The 24,801-nt window shown below is 54.1% G+C and overlaps 10 protein-coding genes across 10 annotated transcripts; 5 read left to right on the plus strand and 5 right to left on the minus strand.

Annotated features, from left to right (window-relative positions):
* Nucleotides 1-1,230: 1,230 nt before the first annotated feature.
* Nucleotides 1,231-5,176, minus strand: BXZ73DRAFT_87256 (uncharacterized protein; the record flags this gene model as incomplete). The annotated part of the gene is made up of 13 exons (XM_048024492.1): nt 1,231-1,511; nt 1,638-2,055; nt 2,112-2,306; nt 2,546-2,837; nt 2,958-3,190; nt 3,231-3,346; nt 3,374-3,428; nt 3,453-3,710; nt 3,732-3,986; nt 4,092-4,408; nt 4,460-4,647; nt 4,750-4,838; nt 5,138-5,176. 13 exons carry the CDS (start codon nt 5,174-5,176, stop codon nt 1,231-1,233), a joined length of 2,736 nt encoding a protein of 911 aa, XP_047882672.1.
* A 503-nt stretch (nt 5,177-5,679) lies between these two features.
* On the plus strand, nt 5,680-6,262 carry BXZ73DRAFT_87234 (molybdenum cofactor synthesis 2; the record flags this gene model as incomplete). The annotated part of the gene is made up of 2 exons (XM_048024482.1): nt 5,680-5,857; nt 5,907-6,262. The coding sequence occupies 2 exons, from the start codon at nt 5,680-5,682 to the stop codon at nt 6,260-6,262; spliced, it is 534 nt and encodes a 177-aa protein (XP_047882673.1).
* A 119-nt stretch (nt 6,263-6,381) lies between these two features.
* Nucleotides 6,382-7,731, minus strand: BXZ73DRAFT_87235 (uncharacterized protein; the record flags this gene model as incomplete). Its single annotated transcript, XM_048024483.1, has 6 exons — nt 6,382-6,506; nt 6,553-6,625; nt 6,685-6,883; nt 6,937-7,139; nt 7,196-7,628; nt 7,688-7,731. 6 exons carry the CDS (start codon nt 7,729-7,731, stop codon nt 6,382-6,384), a joined length of 1,077 nt encoding a protein of 358 aa, XP_047882674.1.
* A 278-nt stretch (nt 7,732-8,009) lies between these two features.
* On the minus strand, nt 8,010-9,584 carry BXZ73DRAFT_39619 (N-terminal nucleophile aminohydrolase; the record flags this gene model as incomplete). The annotated part of the gene is made up of 11 exons (XM_048018417.1): nt 8,010-8,227; nt 8,288-8,318; nt 8,368-8,457; nt 8,510-8,599; nt 8,662-8,769; nt 8,819-8,853; nt 8,900-8,999; nt 9,065-9,140; nt 9,199-9,257; nt 9,312-9,379; nt 9,434-9,584. The coding sequence occupies 11 exons, from the start codon at nt 9,582-9,584 to the stop codon at nt 8,010-8,012; spliced, it is 1,026 nt and encodes a 341-aa protein (XP_047882675.1).
* Nucleotides 9,585-9,923: 339 nt separating this feature from the next.
* BXZ73DRAFT_39834 (phosphoacetylglucosamine mutase) lies at nt 9,924-11,844 on the minus strand (the record flags this gene model as incomplete). The annotated part of the gene is made up of 6 exons (XM_048018458.1): nt 9,924-10,003; nt 10,066-10,588; nt 10,642-11,082; nt 11,131-11,520; nt 11,572-11,689; nt 11,744-11,844. 6 exons carry the CDS (start codon nt 11,842-11,844, stop codon nt 9,924-9,926), a joined length of 1,653 nt encoding a protein of 550 aa, XP_047882676.1.
* A 240-nt stretch (nt 11,845-12,084) lies between these two features.
* On the plus strand, nt 12,085-13,114 carry BXZ73DRAFT_39493 (TPR-like protein; the record flags this gene model as incomplete). Its single annotated transcript, XM_048018387.1, has 4 exons — nt 12,085-12,361; nt 12,417-12,597; nt 12,646-12,820; nt 12,875-13,114. The coding sequence occupies 4 exons, from the start codon at nt 12,085-12,087 to the stop codon at nt 13,112-13,114; spliced, it is 873 nt and encodes a 290-aa protein (XP_047882677.1).
* Nucleotides 13,115-13,521: 407 nt separating this feature from the next.
* On the plus strand, nt 13,522-14,712 carry BXZ73DRAFT_87239 (uncharacterized protein; the record flags this gene model as incomplete). Its single annotated transcript, XM_048024484.1, has 5 exons — nt 13,522-13,795; nt 13,848-14,114; nt 14,161-14,343; nt 14,399-14,522; nt 14,577-14,712. 5 exons carry the CDS (start codon nt 13,522-13,524, stop codon nt 14,710-14,712), a joined length of 984 nt encoding a protein of 327 aa, XP_047882678.1.
* A 478-nt stretch (nt 14,713-15,190) lies between these two features.
* Nucleotides 15,191-17,531, plus strand: BXZ73DRAFT_96809 (uncharacterized protein; the record flags this gene model as incomplete). The annotated part of the gene is made up of 18 exons (XM_048027168.1): nt 15,191-15,285; nt 15,339-15,393; nt 15,444-15,481; nt 15,536-15,612; nt 15,668-15,688; nt 15,740-15,776; nt 15,832-15,853; nt 15,907-15,930; nt 15,989-16,024; nt 16,076-16,169; nt 16,226-16,322; nt 16,372-16,537; nt 16,589-16,648; nt 16,703-16,715; nt 16,775-16,788; nt 16,840-16,896; nt 16,950-17,041; nt 17,093-17,531. The coding sequence occupies 18 exons, from the start codon at nt 15,191-15,193 to the stop codon at nt 17,529-17,531; spliced, it is 1,437 nt and encodes a 478-aa protein (XP_047882679.1).
* Nucleotides 17,532-18,322: 791 nt separating this feature from the next.
* BXZ73DRAFT_39558 (uncharacterized protein) lies at nt 18,323-23,023 on the plus strand (the record flags this gene model as incomplete). The annotated part of the gene is made up of 17 exons (XM_048018400.1): nt 18,323-18,824; nt 18,888-19,273; nt 19,329-19,413; nt 19,460-19,514; nt 19,565-20,009; nt 20,068-20,233; nt 20,283-20,610; nt 20,672-20,703; nt 20,758-20,802; nt 20,858-20,881; nt 20,932-20,953; nt 21,002-21,203; nt 21,256-21,462; nt 21,514-21,681; nt 21,734-22,276; nt 22,327-22,569; nt 22,625-23,023. 17 exons carry the CDS (start codon nt 18,323-18,325, stop codon nt 23,021-23,023), a joined length of 3,852 nt encoding a protein of 1,283 aa, XP_047882680.1.
* A 124-nt stretch (nt 23,024-23,147) lies between these two features.
* On the minus strand, nt 23,148-23,765 carry BXZ73DRAFT_39740 (flavoprotein; the record flags this gene model as incomplete). Its single annotated transcript, XM_048018444.1, has 1 exon — nt 23,148-23,765. The coding sequence occupies one exon, from the start codon at nt 23,763-23,765 to the stop codon at nt 23,148-23,150; it is 618 nt and encodes a 205-aa protein (XP_047882681.1).
* Between the last annotated feature and the right edge of the window lie 1,036 nt (nt 23,766-24,801).

A 24,801-nucleotide genomic window follows, 5' to 3' on the forward strand; every position in this document is an offset into this window, starting at 1 on the left:
GGAACATGCTTTTATATGTATCTAGACATTCCACACCAAGAGCGGCCTCCTGATATGAATGAGCATGCCGGCAACAGGCTCATGCCAATGGCCCCGCCTTTGATGGGCTCATATGAGCGACGACACCGGCGATGGACTCAGATAAGCGGCAACGGAGGCCACATGCTCATATGAGCGGCAACACTTGGTACATACATTTATATAAACGGAGCAGCCATCGAGATGATATACAGCATGAGCACCGTCCCCATATGAGAGGGAACGCAGGCGACAGACTCATATGAGCGGCAACGTAGGCGACGGGCTCATATGAATGGCCCACCGGCGACGGGCTCATATGAGTGACAACATCAGCGACGGGCCCATATGAGTGACAACATCAGCGACGGGCTCATATGAGTGGCAACACTGGCGACGGGCTCATATGAGCGACAACACCGGCGACAGGCTCATATGAGCGGCAACGCAGGCCAAATGCTCATATGAGTGGCAAGGCAAACTACAAACTCATATCAACGCAGTAGCTACAAAGCAGCAACAGTAGTGAAGGTGCTACAAAAATGTGGCATAGAGTGGGCTTATAAGTGTGGCTGTGCCGTCATATGAGTGGGAATCTGGGCTACAGAGCGCCCGCTCATATGAGCCCACCCGAGTGGTATCCCTGGGCTACAGTGTCAGAAATATGAGCGACATCCCTGGCTACAATAGCGGCATGCACTCAGAAGGGCACACCAGAACGGCCATACATCACACAAGACATGAAGGAGAGCGGTCGTGCCAAGCTTCGTGCTGTTCGGAGAGCATTCAGATTGGCTGCAGATGAATATCTTGAAGATTTCTTTCCCGAGGAAGAGCTCTTCCCAGATGACGCACTTGACAACATCCTTGACAACATCTGGGACATCTGTGATGAGAACTCTCTCCGCCAGATCGCACCCGGAATTCACGAGCTACCAACAAATAATCGCTATGAGAAGCTTCTAGTTAACGTCCAACAACTGCAAGAGGAGTTCCGTCAAGTTGCAGCAAAGAAGGCAGCGGAGAAAGCAGAGAAATCCCGACAGACTCGGGAGCAGAACAAAGCTTCCAAGGCTGCCGCTGAGGCTGCTACAATCACGGCCACCGAGGGTTCAAGCAACGTGTCGGGAGAGTCGCAACCTAACCAGAGCTGGCATGTGCGCATCACAGAACCGGGCAACAAGCTGGTTTTCTACCGTACCCGTCAGTAGCTTACATGTCATCTGCACAACTCGCCTCCCCGTTACTTGCCACATTAACTAAACCATCATCCACCAAAGTCGGGTCGTCGGTGCCTTCCAGCATGCGCACAGCCTCGTCGTCGATGTTAATCTCGTCATGAACAAGCTTGCCGTCTTGAAGCTCCCACGTAGGAATCCCATTGTCGAGCGACTGAATGAGCTCTTCTGCAGTGGCTGGGAGATCCTCATCTGAGTCGTCGGACTCATCATCGCAAACTGCCGAGCTCACGGGTGCAGTCGAGGTGGTGGTGGCTCCTCGGGATGAGTTCGAGCTGTGGATCCACTGTTTCAGCTTCTTCGTACGCAGTTTGATGACACCACTTCGAAAGTTGCTAGGCTTAACGTTCTGGTTCTCGTCGTCAGGTGTGAATGTGCGACCAGGGCGCCGGAGGTGAAGCTGCTGACGCCGAAACTCGTCCGTGAGAATGCGGATGTCGGCAAGGCGGCGTGGGGCGGTGTGTCGACCAGAGCGCATGGCAAGCCCGACACTCTCGTTCATATCGTTGCATAGACGCGAGAGATGATAGAGGTTTCGTGACACAGTGTGACGCATGAACTTGGTGTTGTACTCAGCGCCTTTGCGCTCCGCAATTGCCTGAAGGAGGCGGTTGAAGTACTCTTCAACAAGGTCGGCAGCAGTGAACTTGCCAGGCTGGCCCTTCAAGTTGACGACGAGGCTTGCGAGGATACTGTGACGTAGATCGATGCTTGACTCGAGCTCGAGAGCAGTGATGAAGGTGAGGAGATAGTTGGGGTATCGGCTACCAGGAGATCCGGCGAATGTGAACAACATAACCTGGTTCGAGTTGAAGGTTAGTGTGTCTCACAACTATTCATGATAGTGATACAGACCTTCATCGCCTCATATATGCGACCCACGTCGCCTTCAGCGATGGCATATATCATCTCGCGCAGCACTATGCCCTCGCGTAGGAAGTTGATGGAGTCGGCGAGGACACGATCCCCAAGGAAGGGGACCAACGCCTTCTTGGCCTTCTTTCTAGCCCTGGTCGTCTTCTGAGCAGCCACTGGAGACTCTGGCGTCATCTGAGGAACATCGGCAACAGCACCAGTCGCAGTGCTAGGTGGCAGTGTCGTAGCGGGGCTTGTCGGATGGCACCGCAGCCAGGAGGTACCCAAAGGGACACAGAAACAGCCTTCGGGACCGCATTTTGAGTGCTTTCCCACTTGGGAAGACTGTGCCGATGACGGGGGCTTGTTTCAATAGAGGTAGGCGGCTCGAAAGACGATGGATCCGCGGGCTGATCTGAAGCGCGCAGCGCCACGGTGGGCGCTAATAGCTGCGTGCCGGACGAGTCGATGAGCGCGGACGCTATGGGAGCGTCATCGAGGGCTTCTCCACGTATGGGAACAGATGTGGTGGCAGCAGACGAAGAATGGGAGTCTGTGGACAATGATTGGGGTATCGTTGTGGGGGAGTGGGCTGAGCTGGATAGTGTCGCCACGAGACTGACATCATCAGCACGAGGCTCGACGGCTCGTTCTCCAGCCAGGTGTGTGCAGAACATATGATACACCTGCTCAGCATCGCGCTTCAAGTCTTCGAAGCTTGGGATGCTTTCAGGTCGGCGAAATACTTGAAGATATTGTCCGTACAGTAGTAAACCCTAAATGCGGGTGTCAGGACTCAGCCTTGCTGGCCTGATCATCCTGGTTTTCGGGTCGGACATGACTCACCGGAAGCAGTCCAGAATGTGTGCGTCGTGAGTCGTCTCCAGGATCTCAAAGCCCTGGTTGAAATCAGGTTTCTTGAGGTTTGAAGGTGCGCGTCGATGGAGCTTCGCGGCGCTGAACCCGAGCTTGGATGGATCCTTGGTCACGAGACTACCCCAGTGAGTGCTGAAGATGCGGCTGAGGTCTGCCCAAGCGGTGTGCCACGGGGCGAGAACAGGCTCAACCACCGCAAGGCTCTGGAAAAGGGTCGTCATGGAAGCGCAGGTAATCCTTCACTTGCAAGATACGTTCGTATGTGAGCCCGTCACCAATGCACAGGGTGAGCCGGCGGTTGGAGTGTGCGTAATCTTGGCCCACCTGACCGAGGAAGTCGAGCAAAGCATCTTTCAACTCTGTCGTGATGTTCTCGTTCTTCGCACTGGAGCCGAGTGGATGGACACGGTATCCGGCCGGGTTGAGGGGAATCTTCGCGGCCTGGGTGCGATAGCATGTTGTCACGTTGGTGCTGTACTTGTTCAGCTCCGGGATGTATTCCACGAGGGTGCGCAACAGGGAAAGGACACCAACGGTCTCCTGGTGGGGCTGGTCGATGAACTTCAAGAGCTGCGTGACAGTGAGAGACGCGCGGAGGTTGGTCGCCAAGCGAGTCTGCTTGTCGTCGAAGTCAAGCGCAGACAACGAGATGTGCGGGTTCTCCACGAACGTGGCGGCAATGCCGATGACGATGCCGTTCGCGCGCCCGACGCAAGCGTCACGCTGCTTGAGATAGTGTTGTACGTTGTCCATTATGATGCAGATGGGGGTGCCTACTTGCGCTCCCAGCTCGCGCACGGCATGGGATTCAGTGTCCGCCAACGTGTTCAGGACGTGTAAGCCGGTAGAGTACGCCGTGGTCATGCCGATGCGGGACAGGTAGGGGTATGCGTCGTAGGGAGTGCTGAGTGCGAAGAGGTGGAGGGTGCGGGAGATAGGCACCAAGTTGGCGTGGCTCGATCGCGAGAAGTCGAGGTTGATGATGACGTTGGTGACAACCTGCACGAACTTGTTGAGAAATGCTGAGGGAGAGAGACGTAGATAAAGTTTGCTCACCTGTTCAACGGGGCGCTGTTTGCGTGCGGCTCGGTGCGGCGTGCCCACCTCGTGCCCATCTTGGTTCTCGGAGTCCTTCTCGCGCGTCGCAACGGAGCTCAGAAGATCCCAGAGCAAGAGTTGATGATATTGGATGATGTCGGAGGCCAAGGAGAGTGTGGTTGCGCCGATATCGGCCCATTCAACGGCAGTCTTCTGGCCGGTGGGACCGTTCCTTCGGACCTTCCGTGTAGCGTGCAAGCCATTTTCAGGTTGGACGGCCCGCTCAGCCTCTCCTATGAGGTGCTTTCGGACAAGCTCTGCAGAGAAACGTGTGAGGGCGACGCGAACTGAGGCAGCCGTTTTGCGATCCTCCGGAAGGGTATCTTTCACTCGTGCCCATTCAGTCCTCTCTTTGTCCAGTGTACCATCAGGACGCCGCAGTGCACCATCAGGGTGCCGCATCCATAGATCCAATATAGAACCAGGGGTGTAGACACGATCCTGCCCCTTCAGAAATCTCGACACTCTCTGGGCATGGCTCTGCTCACGATGTACATTGTCCCCAGACAGAAATGTATGATACAAGAACTCGCCCAAAGTCCAGTCCGCATCCTCATAGATACTGTGAAGAACATGACTTATCTTCGCCTGATGCGAACCCTCCTTCAGAGCCTTGAAATCCGGGGGGGAAGTCGTGGAAGGGGGGAGAGGTGGAGGTGGATACGTGGGCAGGAAATGAGAGCGAGAGTCGGGCAAGATCGAAGACGCTGGGACAGCCGTAGGGTGTGTAGCCGATTGAGTGGGGGGTAAATTCTCCTTGCGTGTTTTCTTGTTTGATCCTAGCTCTCGCCCGGATTGCGATGCGATGCTGCGCGTGCGCGCGCGTTTGCGAACTGAGAAACGGATTGGTCGGAATCTGGCCAGTCCGCCTAGAGCTAATACAGACGTACCTGGGGTTCTCGGTGACTGCTGTTGCACAAATCCGACGCCGTACTGAGGCACCACACTCCCTGGCTCCGAGCCTTGAATGTACCGAGAAGTAGCCGGGGCGAGAGCGATATGGGAGGAGACTGTGTGTAGCGGAGTAGTTGGAGAAGAGGGTGGAACCGGACTGGCATTGGGAGGCGAGTAGGGCCGGAATGACGAGCCATTGGGTGTGGAATCCCAGCGCACATGCCATGAAGACATCGCGAGGAGAGGAAACGCGTCGGACGCGGTGGTGGAGGAGCGAGTGGAGGGCCTGCAGGACGCGCGCCGTCCGATCTCAGCTCTCTCGCGCGCGCGCGCGCACTCGAACAGACACCTGACAAGGCACATCATGTGCACCCTCCCAAATCCAGTAACGCCTGCCTGTTTTAGAAGGGCCTTCCGCATCAGGACGATGGATTTTCAAACTCCGCAGAGCTACGGGTTTTCGGGCGCGAACGCTAGCAGACCTTTGTATGTGGAAGGTCTGCCTAGGGGAGACTATCCCTCTGGGCTCCGCGCCCGGTCTATGAGGCCACCGTCGGCGAGCCCGGGCCGCACTCGATCAGCCTCGAGCACGCCGGCCTCAGCACGCACGACGCCTCTTCCGCCAGCTCCTCCTCAGGCCTCAAGAGCCGACCCCATTAGCCTGTGCCTACCGAGTCTCAGCCAACCATCGGAAGCCTGTATGTCTACGTCACAAGCCACGCCTTCGGCATCCATCGAAGCACGGTCAGACACACCAGACGGGACCTGTGTGTTGACCTACTCTGCCCTGGATACACAAGACATCATCCAGTCCGTTGCGGATGACGGCGCAGGAGCAACTGCAGTTTTTATCGGAACCACACGCAACTCATTCAAAGGCATGGCGACATCGCTCGAATCTTGATCGCTGTATTCATGTCCAGCCAGGCAGCGTAGTTACTCAACTAGAGTATCAAGCGTACAGCAGGCTTGCCATCAAGACAATGGCTGACATAGTCCACAACGCCCACCAGGCATACACACGCTCGGAGCATCAGACACCGTCCGTAGACGGGCAGATGCACGCGGTCATCCGCACCGCCCTCTACCACCGTCTGGGCACCGTCCCCGTAGGCGAGCCATCCATAGTCATCGCGGTCTCCTCTCCACACCGCAAAGAAGCATTTATGGCTTGCGAGCAAATCTTGGAGGATGTGAAGCGGAGGGCGCAGATCTGGAAGCGGGAATTCTACGAGGGACAACCGGATGAGGAGGCCGAGTGGAAGGCAAATTCGGGTCATTGATTGGGGCGGGAGGAGCGAATAGGCTTGGGTCTGAAGTGGGTTCACAGTTAGCAGTAGCTATCAATCACGTATTGTATGACAACCTTGTGCAGAACGTCGCGTGCAAGAAATACCCGAGTTCAATCCACCTTCCATGTCTTCGTCCCATCATCTTCGTTGCTCACTAGAAGCTCCACTGACCAGAGGGCGAGGGTGAAAAAGATATTCATCCATCTCCACCAGACTTGCGATGAATGATCGAGCACTACAAGGAGTTCAGGAAATGGCAGCAGTCTTAACAGCCTACTCACTGAGAAGATGAGAGTACACCGTCACAAAGATTGCCTGTCTATAGGTGAGCAACAGCCTCGTTAACCTCGACGTCTAGGGAGAGGTCTACCCTCAGCATGTACTTGCATGGGAGGTCGTGAAAAAGGACGTACCGGTCGACCCTCCCAGCCATCGTCAACACCACTTTCATCTTCCCAGGTGTCTGCGCCAATGTTGGGGAGAATGCGCGAGGCGAAGTGCAGAACGACAAGCCGGTACACGAGTGCGAAGAGTACCGGTTTGGGGACTGTATTCGACAGGAAGTTCATCAGAGTTTGGAGATGAGGAAGGATGTTTGATATTAGTGGCGAGCTGCAGAAGAAAGGCAGGTCAGATCCGCATATATAAACAGACATAAGGCGTACTAAGAGAGCGTAGGATCGAGCACCAGCGCATCATCTACACCACACAACCACACATTGTAAGCGACAATGAGAGCCATGCAACTGGTTTCGATCACGTTCGTTCGTCGAAGGGCAAATCCTATGAAGATGAGAAAGCATAGGGTTGTCATTGCGACGCCGAGGAGGGTTGAAGAGAGCGGGGAATCGGCCGTGGCAGGATAAGACTGTCGCATTATGTAAATCAGGCGCACGCGACCAGACCCCGAAGTTGAAAACTCACCACAACTATCCACCAAGCCGAAGCAACATATGCAGCTGCCGCGCCGACTAGTAGACCGAATTGGTAGACCTCTCCTTCATCGACGAGCTCCTTCCCAACTTGTCCCAGACGTTGTGCCACAAGCAGACTTGACACGCCTTCCATGACAATGAAACCTGGGCTTGACCATTGCAGAATTGTGCCCCACCAGGATGCTGTAGTTGTTATCCACGGGTGGACACTCTCAGAGAACGCGTTGAAACAGACGAGAAGGAGAAAGGGGTGCATCGGGACTTGCAAGATGCTCAGAGCGGGCGACCCCCAAAGAAGTGCAAGCGTTCCATGGATGAGAGCGTGAACAAAAAGCAGCAGCGAGAGGAGTAGGAATGCCGATTTGGACAGTGTGGAGAGCGTGAGGGGGAGGAAGATGAGGATTTGAGTGACAGTTGAAAGCCTTTGCGGACCGTACTTCAGCTTGGGTGAACAGCGAAGCAGAATGCAGTCTACGCTTACCTGGCAGTGCTCGAAAGGGCGTGCCAGAGGAACCAAGGAGCCATAGCTGTCCGGTATCGCCGATGGGCGATACAGGAGAGCTGGTGGTGAATACGACCAGCGCCGACACTGGAGAGTGCCAGTAGCTGCCTCGCTGTAAACACGTGCAACGCGTTAAACAGTAACTATACACCCGCACACCCACTTCGACGCTCTTGCGCACACTCAACGTCGAACTGCACCTCCGATGAGAAAATGACTGTATAACAATCCAAACTGGACGTATCTAGCACACATGTTATAACGTATTGCCCTCTATTCCTCCCGCCTACAGGCACCGATACTAATGTGAGCCATTCTGAAGGGATGAGGCGGGAGAGCGAGGGTGGCTTTCCCGTCTCGGAATCAAAAATCCCTTGGTAGCCGCGAACTCAGAATCTCTTGTGGGCGACTTCGGATCCGAGGGAGGCGTGTAAAACTTGTCGATAATGGGAATTTGGAGCAGATTCATCTTGGGAGTGATCACAACCATGTGATTCGTTCGGATTTCCATCCAGTCAGCTACAGACAGTATTCCGTCAGTTCAGCTGCGGCCAATATGGAGGAAATTAGTCGACCAACCTTTCTCGAACGTGAGCGGTTCGCTAGCGATCTGACGAAAGTTCAGGAGCAGCATGCGGGGACAAGTACACCAGGCTTACGAGAATGATATTCTCCCGTTTGTCCGTCTTCGACATTTTATAGTGACCTCCTTCTGCGTATTCACTAAACGTGCTGCCCGATGAGAACCACTGAAAACAGGAATTTAGACTGGGATGACGCTGTTGGACCAGGAGTACCCACCAAGGAAGCCGCTTCATCTGTCCGAGACGAGATATAGCGCGTAGCGACAACAGTTTCTCCATCGGTCACACAGAAATTCATGAGGCTCGGCTGAGTGCGAGGGTTTGGATAAGGCTGATGGTATCTCGCTGCAGGTGGCGAATGCAGCGTACCTCGGTGATATTCGCCTCCTCAAGCAACGCGTTGATGTGTGCAATCGTCTCTAACATGGCGCGTTGAAGGATAGAGGGCGTGAAACCTTTGGCATTTGGATCGGGCAGCTGACGGGAAAAGGTCGAACAATACACCACGCAAAGTGGAGCGACTTACCTTTGACAATAGTAGTGCGAATGACCACTGGGAGTCTAAACAGATTAATAGGAACCTTCAACGGTCCGAGAACACTCTTACCAGTGTTACCCGTCACCATGTTGAAAAGCTCGTCGGATAGACTGTTCTGTAGCTTTCGTTTGATCCTGTGGAATTCAGCGATACCACCGTTATGCATAAACTGTAGCCAGTCAACACACCGCGTCCAGTCAACACATCACGCAAGAAGAATACAGTATCACTTACCATGAGCTTCCCAAAAGACCATGGATGGCAGTTGTCCAGACTCAGCGTTCCCGCCGTTGTGGCACGTACATGCGCACTGTGTATGGCCCGAAGTTAACGCCGCTGGCATCATAGAACTAAAAGTCAGTGCTCACAAGACCAGTGGAGATTTCGTCTTCTCAGCCAAGCGGAGAAGGTTGACGTTGTTCCAGGCCTAGAGCACCTTATACATAGGCTATCCAGTGCATAACAAGATGATGAGACGCACCGGGGTCACGGAAGTGAAAATGCATGGCTGGCTACCAAGCTCTTCATCGTACACCGGGTCGTACCACCCTATTGACCAGTAGGCACCTCTCTGGGCTATACAAGATGCAAAACATGGCTCACCAACACCGAATCCGTCTCCGTTGATGGGTCTCCGGTGATCCAGACGTAATCTCGAGTCAAATGATTGGTTGATGATAGAGTGGCATGGACGAGTGAGCAGATGAGAAAGCTGGACGGGCTCAGTGCCCTTATAGATCACGAAACGGCACATAATCGAGTCACAGAAGGCTTTCAAGGGTTGCTCGAAGAATGTAAAGCGATAAAAGTGCGCCTAGACTGGATGCGGAGAGTGACTGGCAGGAGGTGCAGCATGGCGACATCATGGCTCATTTATGGGGGCGGGCAGCGTAAAGGTGGGCTCTAGGCATAGCCCGGCAAACCCCGAGGCTGTTCCGGTGTGTCAAACTTGACAAATAGCCAATCGTGCATTTCGCGTCTCGCGCACCAACAGATCGCCAGTCCAGTGACCTCCTTGACATTTCAGAAATACAATACAGGTGGGTACTTCTTTCACAACCGTCCGCGACCTGCGGCCGTCTCACAAGCCCGCTCACAAGAACTCTGCTGGACGTCTCGCAGGATCACCGCCGGTCTCGTCGTAAACCAATCCTGCAACTCGGAACGCGAGCTCTGAATCACCGGTGTGTCCGGATCAGCACTCTAAATCGGACCTATGGACGCTAGACACCTACCGTCGGCTTGGCTCCGGATGGTGGCTTCGGCGTAGACGCGAACGACATCCTCCGTGCCGCTCGGACGGACAAACGACCGCCCGCCGGCGTAGCGTCGAACCAACTCGTCAATTCGAGCCTGGAGACCCGGGGGGCTGACGAGACGGCGCTCCGCATCTTCAGTCTTGAAAATGTGGCGATCGGCGACAACGACCTTGACAAGGCGGTTGGGAAGATCCATGTAGAGCGCATCCCACTCGACGCCACTGTACGACTTGTGCGCCAAGACGATCTCGACCAGAAGCATATCCGAAAGCGCATCACCAACCGTTTGGTTGATAACCTTGGTCAAGTTGATGAGGTGGTTGAGCGCAGTGGACTGAGCGGGAGTGGAGGGCTGATGGGTGGCGAGCTTCTCCAGAGTCTCCGGAGAGAAGATAACGGTGCCGTGCCCATTGGCCTCGAAGTAAACGCCAACATCGTACCGTTCTGCGGCATGGTGAAGATGCTTCACGCCTGTAGAAACACATTTCACTGGGAGACGCTGGTGATGAATCAGTTATGTATCGTTCCTCATTAGACGGAGGAAAAGCATACTTCAGATAGGTACTTTGTCGAGCCACCATTGGCATACGCCGTTTGAACGATGCCTACTTGGACGACCTCTTCGAGTCCTGCGGATTTCGTGAGATCGACAATAAACGCGGCCACAAGGGCTGCAATCTTGTCTCCATCCAGCATGTGGAACTGTTCACGTTCGTCCATGTAGTAGTAAATGAGTCGATCGGCGTCACCATCCAGACTGCAACCCCTTTCGCCCCGTTTGAGGACTGACGCTAAAGAAGGAGGGAGTTTCTGAGAAGTCTTGACGAAGTCGGCACCGCATGCGTTATTGAGAGCTCCAACAGTATCGATGGCGGTGTTCTGGAGATTCAACGGAAGGCTACTGCCAAGTGCCTCGGCAAGCTTTTTTCCGACAATAGCGCCGACGCCGTTGGCACAATCGACAATAAGAGGAGAAGCTGTCGATTTGCCGGCCTGTGACGACTGTGAGCTCCACCCTGAGGATAGGAACGCAACACATACTACAAGCTTCTTGAAAGCCGAACTCAACTTCTCCAAATATCCCTCTTCTGAGTCATCGCCATAAGAGTCCTTCGTGCCCTTGGTGTTGATCGCCTTGACCAGATAGTGGAGGACGGGCGTGGTGGTTACGCCCGCGTTTCGAGTTTCAGCGCCCATAGCCTTGAGACCGTCTTCAAGAGAAGCCACAAGTGCGGGCCCGGAAGGCCGGGTATCTCTGGCATAAACGACACGCGCAGGCTTAGACAAGTCGATCCTAGAGTTGGTGACCAGCGTCTGGACAGCAGCAATGAAGTCTTCTGTTGAAGCAGCATTGGCGAGCGTGGTAGCATGGTTTTCCCATAACACCTCAAGCATCTCTCCACGAGGATCAACAAGCTTCACACCGTTGTCCTAGGATGGTCTTAATGAGACGGGCGCAGATCACAGCACGAAATCTCGCACCGGTTCGGGATTGTGGGACGCAGTGACCATCACTCCGATCGTCTTGCCATCTAACCGCTTGCTCCTGAGGGCAGCAAGTACTCCGACTCGGAACATCACAGGGTCCAAAGCATCTCCCCTGGAGAGAATTGATTTAGCGCGAGCATTTAGACCGTTGGAGCCGCAAGCATACAAGGTCCTGAACCCGGCGGTGCCGTACTGGAAGAGCACGTTGGGCGGCTTGGGATGCTTGTCTGCGAGCGGCTTTATAGCGTCGACAGGAAGGGTGGCCATGATGGGTGGGATGAAGTGGGCGACGACTGGTCGCACCGCCAGAGTTGGGGATATATGGGGTGTGGTAGGCGTTACTCCAGGCGAATCTCGATCGCTACCGCGCCGAGGGCACGTGCGACGCGGTGCCGCATACTACCAAGTACTGCCATTAATTCACCGCAGCCTCCATTCTCACTCACCACCACATCGACTGCTGTCAGTTGCTGTCGCATCGTTGCTCCGTACCCGACGACCCTCACTATGCCCGCCAAATCTCAAGGCCAGACCCTCCTCGAGAAGGCGGATAAGAAGGCCAACTCTTCCACCGGGTGGTTCTCCTCCGCTTCGACCAAGTACGAGGAGGCCGGAGATCTATACCAACAGGCGGCGAATGCGTTCAAGATCGACAAGCAGTTCAAGGAGGCCGGTGATGCTCATGCGCGGGAAGCCGAGTGTAGGGAGAAGAGTAACGAGGGCAACGAGGCTGCTAACGCCTGGTGGAACGCTGCTAAGGCGTACAAACGTGTCGACCCTGGTCGTAAGCATGTCATGTATGCGCATTCCGCTCTATGTCTCATGCTCTCGAATTGTAGTTGCAACTCAGGCCCTTTCTCAAACTATCACATTCCTCTGCAAGGCTGGCCGCTTCAGGCAAGCCGCCGACCGAGAGAAGGAGATCGGCCAGATTTATCTCCAGGAGCTGAACGATCTCCGAAAGGCTTGCGAGAGCTTTGAGCGCGCCGCCGAATGGTACTCGCAAGAAGATGCTACTGCGTGAGTTCTGGTATCAGTCGGTGTATACCGCTCGCTCATGTGTCGCAGAACGGCGAATGCCTGCTACAAGGACGCCGCTGATTTGCATGCCGAATTAGAGCAGTACCCACAAGCGATTGCCCTCTATGAACAGGTCGCGAACGGTTCCTTGTCCTCGGCCCTTACGAAGTACAGCGTGAAGGAGTACTGGCTGCGTTCTAGCCTCTGCGCTCTCGCCATGGAGGTAAGCCTACATGTACCTCGGGATTTGACCGTGTCTAATCGCATACGTCGTTAGGACGTCGTTACTGCCAAGCGTAACTTGACGAAGTACGGGTCTCTGGACACTACTTTCCCTTCGACGAGGGAAGCGAAGTTCGCCAATGTTCTTGCGGACGCCGTCGAAGGCGGAGACGTAGATTCCTTCACCGGCGCGGTGTTCGAGTTCGACCAAGTCACGAAGTTGGATAACTGGAAGACCAGCATACTGTTGAAGGTCAAGCGTACGCTGGAGGTGGCCGATGGCGGTGTGCTGTAAAGAGCCGTTATCGCGTCGGCGCCCCTGGGCAGGCATGGGATATCATCATGTAAACTACCATCATCCGCTGTACTTACCAGCAGCTGTACGACCATGCACACTATACTGGACTTGTCCTGCGGGTGTTTTGGGCAATCACGTCCCTGTGTCCTCCGGGGAAACAAGCCCGCTTTTCCTGCTCCGCAGCTGTCGCTTCGATCACCTCCGCCAGACGAGACACGACTGGACACGTCGGCAACGTCGGGAAGCTGTGTATCACATGACTTCAGAGGTGGTCGCAGCAGCGGGGCTCTCGCCGTCCATCCACTTCTATCCCCTCCAAACCTCCTCCGCGCCGCTACTGCCAACGGCGTTGCGCGGTTCTTGCTGGCCGACACGTCCTTTTCGTGGAAAACGCGGATCACGTCATGGCTTGGCTGGCGAAGCTCGCGCTCGCTGTACTTCACTGCTTGTACCACCTGGTCCTGGTATTGAAGTCCTTGGCTTCAAAAACACGCAAAAGCCCTAAGCTGTTGACTGCTCAACGCTCAAACGTACCCAGGCATCTTGCTCTCGCCCTGGTCCCAAATCCTCTCGACGATGAGGAAACCAATGAAAAGTACATGCTCGACTCGGTTGAGAAGGTCGCAGAATGGTGTCAAGTAGTAGGGATTCCCAGGTTGACGGTGTACGATCAGAATGGTACGTGGTACGATTGTTTTATGTATGTTCTGTATCAAACGGGGACGCGTAGGGATTCTTGCAAATGCTTCTCTAGACATTCGAGAGAGACTGTCACCTTCAGCGCAGGACCAGAGCACGAGCGATTCACCTACGGAATGTGATATCCAATACCCTCCCACCCCTCCACCATCCGACGGGGCCGAATCAAGACCCCTCTCTCCTCGCTCCTTACCTATACCCAAGCTAGGTGTCACCACGATACAAGTCCCACATAATTCTACCCCCAAGCGGAGGTCTAATATCACCAAACTTGCCGTTAGACGTCGACGTGTTTCCCGTGAGTTTTTCACTTTCGTGACGTTTGTTTTCGGCCAACCGTACAGCAGGAGCCACCGAAAAGGGGGAGCCACCATTAATTCTACATATCCTCTGGTCCAAGTCGAGTAAAGCAGCAATGGCGGCGGCGGCCACTGCTCTTCTCGAGGAATTGATAGACCTCAAGGCCAACGGGAACACTCTTGTTATCCCAAAATCTTCAATAGCACAGCTCACCGCCGTGTTAGAAGGTGCGCTTGGCCGTTGTCATGTCCATTTGGTAGCTGAACAAATCCTTTGGCACAGGGGATTATGGATTCCCTTCTCCTGAGCTCACGATTGTCCACCAAAGGCCACCTGTTGAGCAGCTGTGTTGCCCCGTGGAGCTGCACGGACTGCCCCCTTGGCAGATGAGGCTGACGGAAATTTAGTGAGTCCTCCATTCGACGTATTGATGCGGGTCTGATCGTGACGCTGCGAACAGTTGGGAGCCGTATCAAACCGCTGTGCCGAGAATTCCGTTGCGCTCTGCAGAAGCTCGCGTGTCGCACATAGAGGAAGTCGAGTTCCGCAGAGCTCTGGACGAGTTCGCATCTGCAGAGATGCGTCTCGGCAAATGACGCTATACAATATGTATGTGTAATGCGGACTATTGGATGGATTCTCAGCGCTGTACAGGAGTCGTACCTCATGCATCTTGAGTTAGAAGAGCCAAGCTCAGCGGTCGGTCCGATGAATGGCACAGTCTGTTAAGCCCCGGTCTTGCCCGGATCGACCAGTGTGTCCACGTGGAGGAGAGAAACGTGAGCAGGCCGCTTCGCACGTTCGCCTGGGGCTGTATATTCGCCGCCCAAGACGGCGCCGAGGACTGTCGGCGTCGCTTTCCCCGGGTCTATTCTAGCGGCGGCGGCTTCTTATCGCGATCTATCATTGGCACTCCAGCTCTCTCCGGATGCGGTGCATCAGCAGCTCGAGATGGCCATGGGCCCACATACATAAGTTGGCCCTAGCCAGAAAGTTCCCTGGACCGACGCCAGTGGCTCACCCGTCTCGCCTGCCGGCCTATACTACTTCCACCCCCGTTTAGCTGTATCCGTCATGGCGGGCACCTACGCCGACGGCCTCCAGACTGGTGGCGCCGATCTGCGGACCTTCAGTCGCGTCTCTAAGAGGCTCATCGTGTGCTGCGATGGGTACGTGCGCCTCTTGTCCCGCTTTCTCGGTAGGACCTGACATGCTGCGACAGCACCTGGCAGGACGCGTTGGACGTTCGGCAGAACTGGAAGTACACTAATGTACTCGTATGTGCTTAGTGGTTGGGACAGGGACACTAGCTCACGTAGACTCACAGCGCCTCGCGCGCGCGCTCAACTACGTCGACGACCGAGTGTGAGTTTTTGTTGAAACACTAAAGCCAGACTTGGAATTCACCGGAGCTGTCAGCGAACCTCCGGTACATCAGATCGTGTTCTATCAATCCGGGATTGGCACAGACAACCTGTATGACAAGATTGTCGATGGTCCGTCCGACGTCCGCCCATCGGCAACCAGAGGCTGATACTACTGAACACACAGGAATCACCGGCGCAAATCTTGGTGCGTGATATCCAGATGGGTTCTGACCCCCTGTTTACATCGTTTAACTAGCCGAGAAAGTCGAGGACGCATATGGTTTCATAGCTCAGTACGTTCAATTCTCTCCTTTTCCAATGGCCACCTATAACGTGCTCTCCACACAGTAACTATCATCCGGGAGATGAGGTATGCACGCAGACGAGTGCTTTCACCTTTCTTCGTGCTCACGTCTCTTGTAGATCTTCTTGTTCGGATTCTCCAGAGTATGTGCTCATTTACTTCTGACTGTGATCTCACGCTCTGACATCCGACATGTCACAGGGCGCATATACTGCTAGGATGGTTGCCATGTTCATTGTACGCGACTATCCCGCATTCAATCTTTTGCAGGAACTGAACCACCCACAGGGGGCCATCGGTGTTTTGGACCGCACTCAGATGGACCACTTTGCGTCCATCTTCCTTGCTTATCAGAAGCGAGGTAAAGAAACGGACCTCGATCGTTAGTCTGCCACCATGCTGTGATAAATGTGCTGCTAAATCAAACTTGTCATATAGAGATCCAGATCCTAGATGAGAAGCTTGAACCTTGGACGAATCCCAATGCCCCGGGGAAGATGCGAGCACAAAGCGGTCCTCACAAGTTCTCTATCAAGTACGAATCATCCATTCATTCGTATCCTCATGTTGCCAACCATTTTCAGGATTGTTGGTGTTTTCGATACTGTTGGTTCCCTCGGACTTCCTGAAGAGCTAGTTTTCCGGAGCAAGAAGTTAAAAACTATTTTCGGATTCCCTGACCGTTTGCTGGGAGAGCACATTGCTCGTGCATACCACGCAATGGCAATCAATGAAGATCGCGAAGACTTTGTGAGTATTCTTCGTCCGTTCATTTGTTGTCAACTCATGAATTACTTCTAGAGCGTCGCCAAATTTGAGCAAACCGAGGGTGGACGACGTAAAGGACAAACCCTCAAACAGGTGCGAACAGTCGTACAAAGCGGACTGTCAGCCACTGATTTCTGCCCCCTTTAGTGCTGGTTCTCAGGTGATTTTATGGGATGGTACCGAACATGAACGAGTACTAATTGGGACGTCGTATGGCAGGCTCCCATTGCGACGTCAGTGTCATGCTATGAGTCAGTCTACAATAAGGCTGATCCTTTGTACAGATTGGAGGCGGTTACGAGGAACATGATTTGTCTGACGTGACTCTGAATTGGATGGTGGTACGTTGACATTGGCCCGACATTGAAGATATTGCACTGAGAAGTTGCCGCAGGCCGAGATCCAGGATGCTCTATCGATTGACTTCTCGTACTTGTCCTCGCTACCAACGCCGACAGCACCTTGGGGAGCGCTACCCTTCCACCCGTACGTCGCCTTCCCTACCCAATTCAAGCGCACTCACACTTGTCCTGCTAGCCCGCTCGTGGGTATCTACTCGTACGCAAAGACCAAGGAGCGACCCCTTCCTACCGTCACGGACGATGTTACTCACGAAGTCATCCATCCATCTGTGCTGGAGCAGCCCTCACCTGAGTTACAGCTTAAGCAGCATCTTATGGAGAATCCCGATCTTGTTCACCAGCTCCTGCCGTGGGAAGCAAATGTTCGGGTTGCATGGGACGGTCATGTTGCCGCTACTACCGCTCTCAAGACCGAGATGCCAGCAAAGGTCCACTGGCCAGAGCACGACCATTCCATTTTCCACAAGGCGTTCAACGCAATCAAGGAGTCAGTGCATGCCGAGTCGAACGAGGAAGACTCGGAGTCGAATACGCATTCAGCGTACGTCAAAGGATGGCTGCACCGGGCGGCGGGGGAAAGCCGAGTGGGTGCTGTTGTGCAGGAGCTCATCTAGTACTGTACCATTTCACTCAATTCGAATTGTCACGGTCACACGGCCTCCTGGGGCACGAAATTTGGGCGCTTGTCACGTGTCCCCGGCCGGTCTGTCGAATTTGCAGGTGGAGGTCACACCAGGCGCCGGCGAGGAACCAGTCGATGAACAGCCGCTTCGAGGCCGAAAATGGCTCACGGAGAACAGAAATCGCCTCTGAGTCTCTGCTAAAGCCCATGCATGTAAGAATCCGCTTTCTATGCCCTTCAAATCTGAATTTTACCCACCAATTTGTCGAAATTTCGACCATGTCACGGCCCACAGGGCGGTCCGTCGAATGTCGAATCCGTATTTTGGATGTCACACGTCACAAGGGCCGTCGAATTGAGTGAAATGGTACAGTAGATGGTCATGAACAAGTCTGTATGCATGTGCGGCGTGCTCCTGGAATCGATTCATAAGGCCTAGGCAAGCATGAGTGAACACGGAGGGAGAGGGACGAGCGTCGGCCACTGCAGTCGGCCACTTTGCCTGGGAGTACTTACTTGGGAGGAAGCGAGGAACGTGCTCGGAAGGCGGCCATTTCCAGCGGTCCGAGCGACAGAGCTGGGGCACGTGGTCATGACACCATCGCGTCGCGTCGGATAGTCACGCGGGGAAATTCCCGATCGAGTTCACCCACTGGGAGCTTTCCGCCGTCCGAGTCTGACGTCGTCGTCTCACCACCGCCTTCTCGCTGTTGAGGATGTGGGCTTGAGTGCCCGCGCCGCCTATATCCCCTCCTTTGCTGGTTGCGCTCTTCGCTCTCTGCCATGGCCGTCAAGGATCTCGTCGGCATATACGAGTCCAAGGCTACTTCCCCCTCGTCCCCTTCCCGACTCCACCCCGACCGGAACGACGAGGCACCTCGGCCCGCTTCTTCTTCACCCTACACGCCCAGGCCGAGACCATCACAGAACACTCTCGACATCCCTGCACCCTCTCCCGCTCGTTTTGTTGCCCACCCTCTCCTGCGTCGACGAGAACCCAGTGGTGCAGACCAGGAGGATGACCTCATCCTTCCCGACCCTTCTATCTCTGAGGGATCCTCGACCACCCTGGTTCCGCATATAGACGATCAAAGTCAATATGGTCTCACTCTCAACGAAGTGGAAGATGCGGACGTTACAGATGAGCTCGTCGCCGTCTCTGGACGACACCAAAGCATCTTCGTTCGTGGGAGCTCGCGCCCTAATGGGTCTGGATGGGCCAAGTCACCACCACGCGACGACGAGGCCAACATTGAGCTCGAGACTCTGCTCCATAAGACCACAGGTTCTTCTCAGACAATCTCATTTGATGGATCCAAATTGCGCGGAGACTCCCTCTACCCCGAAGAGACGGCGTCTTTTGTCTCTTCCACACAGCCCAAGCAGCCTCGAGCCACCTCGTCCACGATCACCCTGGTGCCTCCCATGCGCGTTCTCGGAGACCATACACCAGTGCCTCTTTCCCAGATTCTGGCGCGAAATGCTGCACCGGTGTCCCTGCCTCAATTAGACCAGTACCTCTCGACACTGGAGATACCGCAATTTCAAGACTTCGGCGGCAGCATCGACGAGAGCAGCGGGAAGGGAAAGGGCAAGGCTTCTATGTTCCCACCTATGGATCGCTTGCAAGGGCAAAATATAGCGGACTTGGAACACAACACGAAGCCCGTCCCAGCCTGGAGGGATCGACAAACTATCTTCTCCGCCCTCACCAACACCCTACTTGGAATCACGGTGAGTTCCGCCTACCACATTTATTGGGATATGCCAGTAAACTGAAGGAACGTAGGGGTCGAGTGCCATCGCTTCGTTCTACAGCGTCCAAGGGCTGGTTGACACACTCCAGATATTTGCCCTCCTCCTCAGTACATTCTGTAAGCCTGCTTATTCTTCCATTTCAACAAATCTAATGGACAACAGTATCGCACGGGGCTAGACCCGCTGAACATTTTCGAACATTAATGCTTCAAACTGTGTGAGTAAAGTAAAACTTGGCTCGTTCATACATGCCCTGACTTCCAACAGCCCTAATATCCTTGCATTCAACTTCGCCTCTTCGCTTGTGCAGTCCCTGGTTTTACTTGCGATATTCATGGTGTTCGCGGGTCTACTACTTTACTTCTTCATGCGTATGACGGCGGCATGCTGTTCTGCCGTTACACCAGAAGGACTTCAGCCAACCACCTACCTGAAGAACTCCTGGGCAGTGATCGTAGTCACTTTCGTCCTCACCGTCATTTACCTTCCCTTGAGCACCATGGCAGTCCATGTCCTCGTATGGTCGGACGATCTATGGGCAGTGGATAACCCTTACACCAATGCCACCACGTTCCCGCCTGTCGTGGCGCCTCTTGGACCGCCAGACGAGTACCGCGACCCTTTGGATTTCTGCTACACCACGACGATGCTCCGCAATGAAATCAACTACGCTCCTGCCGTAATGATTCTTGCTCTCACATGCTTCGCTGGGGTATGTTCGGCTTGCCCTCTCTACAGCCGTCGCTCATTATAGTGACATGCGTTTTAAGTTGACTGTTTGGTATCCCATTCACCTATACCGAACAATCCGTCGCACTGCACCGAAGGTCGATGCTTTTACTGAGCTCGGCACACCGAGGAGTCAAAGCGGTATGGATTTGGAGTATCAACGATTGCTTGATCGGGACTCGAACCCGCTTGTATTTCTGTATGGAGGTACGTTTCACATCGGTCGCTGCGTTTTTTAAACTCAATGGTTTCGCAGGCTTCCGGCGAGGGTGGGCTGCCTATGAGTCGATGGTTTTACTTGCTAAAGTCACGACACTCCTGCTGACCGCCGTCATCGACCCCGATAACTGCTGGTTTCGAAATTCCGATCGTGACAAGGTTGCTGTCGCTCGTCAAATCCTGCTCTGCATCTCCATGCTTTCGTTCTTCATCCTACAATGCATCTACGCACCCTTTTTGGATCCCGTCAACAACGCTAACGAATGGTTTTCCCGCCTCAACTACGTCCTCACGTCTGTTATCTCACTCGCTGTCGCTTTCGATATACCCGGAGAAGACATCCTTGATGGACCGGTGCTCTATGCGTATGTCATGATTCACCGAAATTTCCACCTGATGATTGGTCTCATAGCACCTCTTCGCCAGTGTGTATATCGTAACTTACGGTTTAAGTTTTTGTGTGTTGAGAATATCATCGTCTTTCTATGGCCTGGACTGACACGTCCTTACAGATTTCACCTTTATTCACATGAGTCGCATCAGAGAATGGGTTAAGAGTATGTCCACTGAAAGATACCATACGGTCGATATTCACATCCAGTGCTTCGTTAGCTCTCTCGCGCCGCATCGATTTCAGTGAGTGAAACTGCTCTTTGTAGACGAATAATGTTGCTAAACACCTATAGGCATCGACATATTTTCTCCTAGGTATCAAATCCGTCGCTTTATTCAAACAAGTGGCTAACATTCCTCTAGAATGGACATCTCTCCGAACTCGTCGCATACGAAGCGCCGAATTTGGCAAGAGGCCATCACAACACTGCTACTCACCGACGAGCATTGTCACATCCCCAAGGACCAGAAAATGGTATTTAAACAGGCTCGCGACAGCGAGTATCCACCATACCTTCTCAGTTTCCAAGGCACTCCGGCTGAACGACATGTTGAAAATCTCAAGGTACACATACTAAGTCTCAATCCGTGCAACAGAGACGCTGAGGCCATGTTAGATCCTTCGTGAAGTCGGTGCTCTAGCGTACAACAAGGCTGTCAAGATCACTTCAGGACCAGATCGCGACCGGTTCCAATATCTCGAAGATATCATTCAGAATCATTTCACTGGACCGGATTGTTACTGGAAACCTGAAGGCGCGCCTCCTCGCGGCTGCACAAGGTTCTTCGGCAATGCCTTTTGGATTCCTTTTCCGCCAACGCTGGTGCGTTATGTATATTATCACGCTTTAAATGTCGGTCTCAGTCCAGTGCAGGTTCTGCAGTACGATGATGGTCCTCAAATCGTTCTGAACGAGGTTACGCAGCTGGACAAATATGTTCACGTGAACTCCAGCGAAGACATCATGCGTAAGCGGCAGCTTCGTATGGCTCTGCGCTCCCTGGACGGGCAAATTGTCCGCTGGCCGTATGATCATATTCAGGTATGGATATTCTCACCGGCCGCACGCCTGTTTTTGACCCAGTCTCTTGTAGGTCGTCGGCAACCAAGAGAAATACTGGTGTTGTGGGCGCCGCTACGCAGCCCAGACACATGTCCATTACCGGTCTGCCAAGTTCTCTATTAAACACAGTGGCCACACCCTGTGGGAAGGCGTCGATCTCGGGAGTGGCTTTGATGTTCAACTCGACTATGCCAAGGACGTGACAGTTCCCGGAGTGGCTATCGGCCTCACCGATGACTACGACTTGAACAAGGTCCTGGCGCATTTCTTGGCAATAAACGAAAGCCTTATTCCAAGTCGTCTTTCGTACCTCGAAGCCGTCATTCACAACTATCGCAGACATTTCCGGAAGGAAGCTGAATTCAAGAAGCGGACGCTATCATACACATTCCTTACCCATGTGTACAGCAACCCTCGGGAGCCAGTAGGAGCTGCCAAAAGCGCCATACATCGAGAAGACGATGCACGTGTCCGTCGACTCATGAGTGACAGTGTGGATGTCTTGAGTATCACGTACGACCGCTGGATGGCTGCTTCCTCTTCGGAAATAGCGACATGGTGGTACATATTATGGGTGAGTTCTCTGTTTCCTGCTCGTTGGTGTTCACAACTGACTCTGGACAGGATGACTTCTGGCGTCGAAACTGGAACACTATCAACGGCGTCAAGCTATATGCGTCCGACTTCAATCCCCACTACCCAACCTCCATCGCGTACACACCTCTCCCTAGAGCTGCCCTTGAAAACTTCCTGACACAACGCGGCCTGTTGCACACAAAACCGAAGTCCGGAGACTTCTTCCACGCAGGCTTCTTGAACAAGATCTACCTGCGAATGAACGACATCGCGTACCAAGGATCGGATAGGGTGAGTGCTTCAACCGTTGCTCTGAACTCTGGATATCTGATCACTCGCACGTTAGGCCATCATCTTCCACCTAGGGGATGAGACTTCTGAGCTTGACATGGAGGAAGTTGACCAACAAACACTTCCTCGCCCGTCGACACTCGGCACTGGTGATGGCACGGAATATGACGACGCTTCCATCCGCGCTCGCCCAACCTATCGCTGGGAAGGTATATTCGACGACCCGGTGATCAAGTGCAGGACTCCGCGTCGTCGCTTCATTTCGAAGCTGGCCGTTTGGTTTGGCATCAGTCCGCATTGGCTACCCCGAGAATCGTCGCATGGGCTGTCTCTGGACGTTCGATTGGAGAACGGGAAGTACGTTCTACTAGACAGCAGGAGTCCCGGTGTCAGCGCGTTGTCCTCCGCGAAGGGCATGGTGGAAGGCTCGAAGGGAACGGCGGAGTACGAATGATGCTTCTAATGATTTCTACGACTTTCACGACTACATCTTGGGCTATATGTACAGCAGAACATCTGTAACGGCATCGCATACGTATTGATCGAACTCACTGACATGGTACCGTGCTAACAAACGTTCAAGCCTTGTTCTTCAATATGAGCCCGTTCAATTCCTCCACTGCCGCGAGAACTTCAGGTTCATAGGCTTGTAACCATTTTGGTGCGGGCCCCTCTGGGGGAACTTTGTCCGTACCCCTTGGCCATTTAATTCCGACGCCCTTGTCCGCCACTTGCATCTTGAACGGTCCACCTAGCATACCTCGCAATGCCTCTTCAACCCGTGCCCCACCACCTCCGCCATAAGCCACAACCATCACCGGCTTCCTCGCCCATTCCCAGTAGAGATGATCGAACGTGTTCTTGAGCTCTCCGGGGTACGACTTGTTATACTCCGGGCAAAGGATGATGAAGCCGGAGCAAGAGGTGACGAACATCGCCCACTCGCGTACGGCCGGGTTCGGATGCTTCGTGGGGTCGCGTATGTCGGCCGGGACGTGCGAACCGTCGACGATGGGACCCAGAGGAAGCGGGGGCTGCGTGGGGTCGACGAGGACGACGTCGACGGAGGACGCGTCGGGGGTGGAAGTGCGAGCAGTTTGGAAGCTCTGGCGGACGAGGGGGGTGAGCCAGCTGGCGATACCGAAGCCCATACCGGGGCGACGAAGGCTGCCGAGGAGCACGGCGACCTTGGGCATGGTGTGCGAAGGGCGTGATGAAGGGACGTCGGATGAGGAGGCTGGATTGATTGTGGTCGACTGAAGTTTAGCGAAAGGGTGTGATGCTGCCGTCGGTGAGTGGGTGATGGGGATTGGTAGTCGATGTCGCCATTGGATGACCAAGACGCGGGCGCAGCAAGGGCAAGCTCGGGGACGAAAGCATGGGAGCGAGGCCAAGAGAGTCGAACCTTCGGCAAGTGAGGAGTCCTGCAAAGGGTAAGGGAGAATCGCATACAGACAACCTGGTGTTGGGAGCGCGAGGACTGAATCTACTAATCAGATATGACAACACGTAGCGCCCGTACGCCTCTTTCACAAGTTTCACTCCACTGTCAGCCCCGCCCTGTGTACACTGCAGCATGCCTCGACGCCCCCGTCCAGCCTCCAGAAAACCTCCCCAGCTGTCCTCAGTCACCCTTTCTGCCGCAAGTTCTTCAAATCCAAATCCAAATCCAAATCCTAAGATCCGCCGCCCTCAGGCGAATGACACCAGTTCGGAATCTGGGTCGCCCCTTGCCTCGCACAACGAGGGAGACGTGACTGAAGGAGAAGAATCTCAGGGTGATGCCTCGTTCTCTGGAGAGGAGGATGCGGACGCTGCACCGGATACTGCCAGGGTCGCGCAGTGGATCGACGAGGAAGATCTAGACAACGACGGGAGTGAGGCCTACGAGAGTGTAAGCGATATGGACGAAGAGGAAGAGGATGCTCGTCTGGTGCGTGTCTCGTCTTCATTCATTCTAAACGATTCTGATGTGCCATGAATTCCAGGAAGAGGACTTGCACTCTCTCTCCTTCGGTGCCCTAAGAAAGGCTCAAGCGGCCTTGGGTAAAGCCCTTACATCGGACAACTCAGATGAAGACTCAGAATCATCACATGATTCTGAACCTGATGAACTCCCCGCGCTCCCTTCACGTCCTACGAAGGGGGCGGAGAAGGAATCCACCGTTCGTGAAAAGAAGGAGGTGCCGAAGCGCAAGAATAAGCATGCGTAAGCTTTCCATCGTCTCTTAG

The sequence above is a fragment of the Epithele typhae genome (assembly GCF_022376455.1).
Source record: "Epithele typhae strain CBS 203.58 chromosome Unknown BXZ73scaffold_3, whole genome shotgun sequence".
NCBI classification, from domain to species: Eukaryota; Fungi; Basidiomycota; class Agaricomycetes; order Polyporales; family Epitheliaceae; genus Epithele; species Epithele typhae.